This window comes from Lepidochelys olivacea (assembly GCF_965140295.1).
Source record: "Lepidochelys olivacea isolate rLepOli2 genome assembly, chromosome: 14".
NCBI classification, from domain to species: domain Eukaryota; kingdom Metazoa; phylum Chordata; order Testudines; family Cheloniidae; genus Lepidochelys; species Lepidochelys olivacea.
The window spans coordinates 41806941-41812785 of NC_140424.1; the positions used below are offsets into that span (position 1 = coordinate 41806941).

The 5845-nt window shown below is 57.7% G+C and overlaps 1 protein-coding gene across 1 annotated transcript; it reads left to right on the plus strand.

The window, feature by feature from the left end:
• Positions 1-211: 211 nt before the first annotated feature.
• Positions 212-5472, plus strand: PPP1R11 (protein phosphatase 1 regulatory inhibitor subunit 11). The gene is made up of 3 exons (XM_084647988.1): positions 212-587; positions 2878-2986; positions 3962-5472. The coding sequence occupies exons 1-3, from the start codon at positions 501-503 to the stop codon at positions 4174-4176; spliced, it is 411 nt and encodes a 136-aa protein (XP_084504114.1). The 5' UTR covers positions 212-500; the 3' UTR covers positions 4177-5472.
• Positions 5473-5845: the final 373 nt, after the last annotated feature.

Here is a 5845-nt window from a genome sequence, read left to right on the forward strand (position 1 = left end):
TCCCACTGAGCCCCCCACTGCATCCTCTTTCCCCATCCCCCGCGCATGTGCCCCCCCATAGTCCTACTGACACCCCCCCCCCCACTGACCCATCACGTGACAGCTCAGGCTGCCGCCCCAGGGGACCTCACACCAGCCCCTCCCTGCCTTGGACATGACTCAGGCTAGAATTCTCTCCCGCCCCCTTTTTCTGGCCGCGCATGCGCGCCGCGCCCCCGTACGGCGGAAGCGCGGCGCGGAGAATTCCCTCCCAGAGCCAGAGGAGCGGGGGCGGGGGACAGTGTTCCGGGAACTCGCACCCGGAAGCGGGAAGTAGCGGGCCGCTGGCCGGAAGTGGCGCGCGGCTGGGGGTGGGAGCCCGGCGGTCGCTCGCCGCGGGCTGCTGGGAGAGCCGGGGGCAGCCGCAGCAGCCGCCGGCGGGAGCGAGGCAGGGGCGGTCCGCGGTGCAGACTCTTCCCCCCGGCAACCGGGGCCGCGGCGGGCGGGGGCCGGGCAGCGCCATGGCGGAGGCGACGGCGACGGCGACAGCGGCGGCCGGTGGGGGGGCCGCCAGCACCACCGTCACCGAGACCGTGACCGTCGAGCCGGTGAGCGGGGCCGGGATCGGGCCCCGGGGGGCGGGGGTCAATATAAAATCCCCGGATTTGGGGGGGCTACAATAATTGGGGGGGGCTACAATAATTGGGGGGCGGGCAGTTAATGAAAGATCCCAGGATTTTGGGCGGGGGGGCTGGTTAATGAAAGATCCCAGGATTTTGGGCGGGGGGGGCTGGTTAATGAAAGATCCCAGGATTTTGGGCGGGGGGGGCTGGTTAATGAAAGATCCCAGGATTTGGGGTTGCAAATTTTGCAGAAGTTAATATAAAATCCCAGGGGTTTGGGGCAGGTTTATAAAAAAAAAAAAAAATTGGGGTGGGGGATGTAAAATCCCAGGGATTGGGGTGTTTGTATATATTTGGGGGTGGGTTAATATAAAACCCCAGAGATTTGATGGGGGGCAATATAAAATACTGGAGTTTGGAAGGGTTTGTAACATGGGGGAAGGGTAAATATAAAATCTCAGGGATTTGAGGCTTTTGTAAATTTGTGTTTTTAAAAAATGTAAAATCCCCGGATTTGGGGTTTGTTTGGGGTATTTTTTTTTTTTTTTGTAATTTTAGGGTTATGAAATCTCAGGGATTTGGGGGGTTGTAAATTTTGGGGAGGATTTAATAAATAATCCCAAGTATTTGGGGGTTTTATAAATATTTTTGGGAAGCTTAACATAAAAAACTGAAGGTTTTGTAAAGGGGGGGAATAACACAAAAAACACAGGAATTTTTTTTTTAACAATAATAAAGTAAAATCCTGAAGGCTTGAAAAGTGGGGGTTGCCTGTCCATTTGTTTTAATTTTGGGGAGTGGGGTGATTGTAAAATCACAGCAATTTGAGAGATTAAACATTTGTGGGGCTAATAGAAAATCATGGGGATTTAGAGGTTCTATAAATTTGGGGGGGTTAACACACAATCAACGGGCTGTGTGCGTTTTATTTACATTTGGGGGTGCTTAGTATAAAATCATGGGGATGAGTGGCTTTTTTTTTTTAGTTTTGGGGATTTCATATAAAATCACACGGATATGGGGGTTTATTTTGGAGGTTAAAATCATGGGAAATTGGGTGTTTTAATTTGATGGTTTTTTAAAAGATCGAATCAGAGGGATGTGGGGTTTTTTATATTTTATTTTGGGGGGTTAAATATTAAATCACAAGAACGTGGGGAGACTTAATATAAAATCATGGGCATTTGGGCTTGGAGACTTTGCAAGTCTGTGGGATCACAGGGTGGGGGGACCATGGAGGGAAAATGAGGATTTGAGGGGAAACGACGCATTTTCGTGTGGCTTGGATTTTCACCATTAAAATCAAATCCGGTTTTGATTAAGCAGCCCCCTGGTTCTCTCTTTTAGATGCCAGGTGTTAACTAGCAGTGGGGAGCATTAGTTAAAAAATTCATTCAGAGGCCCCCAAACTGGCCCCCTGTCCCCACCCGCATGTGCCCTCGCTGGCCCTTCTGTGCGCTCTGTACCCATCGTGGGCGCCACGGTATTGGTTGTCACAGCGACCATGATGCCAGGGAAGCCACGGTAACTGCAGGGTGTGGGAGTCACAGCAACGGTTGCTGTGAAAGGGGGGTTGGCGGTTGCCACGGCAACCATCCCAGCGACAAGAGGGCGTGGTACCCAGGGTGACACGGCCATCGTTATGGCGACTGCAGGAAGTGGAAGTGGGGCAACCATCCTAGTAGGAATGGGGCGTGGTACCCATGGTGACGCTCGTGGTGGCCGTCACAGCGATGACTGTCTGTTGTAGCTATGGCAGCAGCAGCCGGGTGTGGCACTTGTGGTGTCCATCGGACAGCACAGGGCGAGGGACACAGGGAACATGTCTGTCCTGGCAGCCACGGAACATGGTAACCCTGGTGACCGCCACAGCTGGACCAGGGCACGGTAGCCATGGAAACAGCAGGGCGTGGGAGCCACGGTGCCCCCAAGGCGGTGGTGGAAGGGACACGCTGTGGAGCCGGGCAGCAGCCGGAGGCATTGTGAGAGGTTTGCCTGAGTGTCATAGAAGAGCGCCCCCTACTGTGCCCCCGTCCCGCTCCCTGCAGCACAGCGCCCCCTAGTGCCGTACTGGGGCCAGCTCCGCCTGCCAGGGGAGAGCGCCCCCTTACTGAGCTCCCCACCCCGTTCCCTGAAGCATAGCGCCCCCGGCTGTCCCAGGTCTGGCCGTACTAATCCAGCCGAGCCATCCGAGGTCTTTCTCCATGGGTCATCTGTGACCGGCCGTGGTCTGATCCCCCACTCTCGCTCCACCCCCCCACCCCACGGCCCGCAGGAGAACCGCAGCCTGACCATCAAGCTGAGGAAGCGAAAGCCAGATAAGAAGGTGGAATGGTCGAGCGACACTGTGGACAACGAGCACTTGGGCCGTAGGTCGTCTAAATGTGAGTAGTCGGCTCTCCCCTTCCGAGACTCCTTCCCCCCCCCGCCCCCATCCAGGTACAGAGCCGTTCGCCACATCATTCAGAATGGAGAGCGTAGTGGGGGCTAGTGGTTAGAGCGGGGGAGGCTGGGAGTCGGGACTCCTGGGTTCTCCATCCCTCCGCTTCCTGCTTCCACATGCTCAACGCCAAACTCTTCGCCTCAGCATTGCTGATGGATCCCACTCTCTGAGCCAGCCAGTCCCCAGCCCTGGGGCTGGATCGGAGCCCACGCCCCCCAGAGGGGAAAGTGCTCTGTGCCCTCTCCTCACCCCCCTTCCCCCTCCTGAGCCAGCCAGTCCCCACCCTGGGGCCCGATGGGAAGAGAAAGGCCCCATTCCGACTGATCCTCTCGAATCCCCCAAAGGCCAGAATTACACCGTCAGCGGCTCCTGCTAACGGGGTGATGACGTCCCCTCCCCGCGGAATGGAGCCCGTGACTTGCTGGGCTCAGCTGTTTTGCAGAGGGACATGGCCACCTGGCACTTAACCGGGGGGGGGGCGGTGGCACGGCTCAGGCGCGGGAGAGGTCAGTAAAGGACCCCCAGGTCTCTCGGCCTCCGCTCTGAGAGCCCCAGGCAAATGGTGGAGACACTGACAGCCTGGACTGGCCCCCACCCCGCCCCCCAGGCCGGGCCACGGGGCTGGGTGCAGGCTGACAGCTGGGGGGCTTCTGACTCCCTCTGTCTCTCTCCACCTCCCCCCCCGCCCCGGCATCATGCCCCTCGCTCTCCCCTCCCCCACCCCCTTGTTCCTCCCCTGTGTCCCCCCACATCCCCCTCTAACCTCCCCTCTCCCCATGGCCCTCCCCTTCTAATCCCCGTGCCCCCTCACATCCCCTTCTAACCTCCCCTTCCCCCCTGGTCCCCCCCACATCCCCTTCTAACCTCCCCTCCCCCATCGCACCCACCCCCCATGTAACCTCCCTGCCCCGCCCAGGCTGCTGCATCTACGAGAAGCCGCGGGCCTTCGGCGAGAGCTCCACAGAGAGCGAGGACGAGGAGGACGAGGGCTGCGGCAACGCCCACTGCATCCGGGGCCACAGGAAGGGGGAGCACGGGGGCCGGGGGGGCGGCGGCTCCGGGGGGGGCAAGGGCAGCCCCCGCAAGGCCGAGGCGCCGGGCCAGGACCACGCTGCAGCCATGCAGCACTGAGCCCCTCCACCCCGCCGGACTGACCGGGGGACGCGGGCCTGTCCGTCTGTCCGTGAGCCTGCTGGCCTGCGAGCTGCTGTCGTCGGCCGTCCCGCCCAGTGCCCCGGTGTGGAATGTACCGAGCCCCGGGCCGGCTGCGTCTCTGTGCTTCTCCATTAAACGTCTGTGTCGGTGACCACGAGCGGCCACGGCCTGCTGCTTTCTGCTGGGGGGGGCGGGCGCAGCTCTGCTGGTGCCCATCACTCCTGACGCGCTGCCCCCGGCCAGCCCAGCCCTGGGCTCCCCCCCCCCAGCTCTGCCGGTGCCCATCACTCCTGACCCCCAGCCAGCCCAGCCCTGGGCTCCCCCCCCCAGCTCTGCCGGTGCCCCTCACTCCTGACCCACAGCCCCCTGTCAGCCCTGTCCTTCCCTCCTCCAGCCCTGCTGGTGCCCCTCACTCCTGACCTGCAGCCCCCTGTCAGCCCCGCCCCTCCCTCCCCCAGCCCTACCGGTGACCCTCCCTCCCGACCCACAGCCCCCTGCTAGCCCAGCCCTCGGTTTCTCTTCCCTCCCCACAGCTCTGCCAGTGCCCCTCAATCCTCACCTACTGGTATTCTCCCCCCCATCACAGACACAGCTCTGCCAAGGCCCTGAAATAGAAGCTTTAATCACCCTTATTTTCCCTTTCATAGCTGCAAATGGTGTTGATCATAAAACGTTTACAGTGTCCTGGTAAGAGGACAAACAATCTTTGGCTGTGGCCTTGTTTCCTTCCATGCTTCTTCCTGATGTATAAAGGAGGCTTGTCGGATTTTACCTGGAAAAGGTGTTTTTTTTTCCTGCTTGATTTTTTTAATACTAGAAATCTAGGTGTCGTCTGTCCTGGAAGTCTCTCTAGGTGACTAAAGAACTGGGGTGTTTACAGCAATGCAGATTCCCCGGAAGACAAACGCGCTACATTGATTTGTGTTCAAGTGAACACTCTTTCTTCGCATTTATCTCAAACACCCCCTAAACAGCTGAGAGAAAAACGGTCATCGTGAAAGAGTCCCTGTTTCTGAATCCCTTTCCCTTATGACCTCTCCTGAGCTGCCTCCTGGTTCCTTCGAGGTAACCTCCAGCAAAACCGGGAAGACAAGATGTGGACATCCTGTTATTTTCTAAATTAATAAGAAAAATTATCACCTGTCCCCCGCCAAATAAACCCCTGACCTCGAAAGCTTTCTGTGTACCTCATAATGGGCATGAACTTGACGCTTGATTTCCACATACCCACGCTCTGTTGTTTACCTTCAATAAATATCCGTCCCAGTGAAACAGTCCTGCAGCAATGAGTTACGCAGTTCCACTGTGTGTCATATGTGGTGGTATTTCCTTTCCTTCGATGCTGCTGTCATGTGTGCAGTGACTCTGGGTGTAATCTCCCAGAGCCGGGAGTGAGGTCTTGTGGTTAGAGCATAGAGGTTGGGATCTAGCACTCCTGGGTTCTTTACCCAGTTCTGGGAGGGGAGTGGGTCTCGGAGTAAGAGCAGCATGTTTTCATTTAGCCCTTTTTGTGCTTGTAAATGCCTCACTTAGCCCTCCCATCTCTGCATCTCTTCTTTCCCTGATCAGCTGGTGTTGGGGCTGCCTCTACCTGAACTTCCTGCCAGCTCTGACAGTTAGACACTGTGTCCCCCAAAGGTGGAAT

What these genes read in the sequence shown, in the direction of transcription:
- PPP1R11 (XM_084647988.1), top strand. Translation starts at nt 501, where the DNA reads ATGGCGGAGGCGACGGCGACGGCGACAGCGGCGGCCGGTGGGGGGGCC. An exon ending in AGACCGTGACCGTCGAGCCG is followed by an intron (nt 588 to 2,877) that starts GTGAGCGGGGCC and finishes CACGGCCCGCAG; the next exon opens with GAGAACCGCAGCCTGACCAT. An exon ending in GGGCCGTAGGTCGTCTAAAT is followed by an intron (nt 2,987 to 3,961) that starts GTGAGTAGTCGG and finishes TGCCCCGCCCAG; the next exon opens with GCTGCTGCATCTACGAGAAG.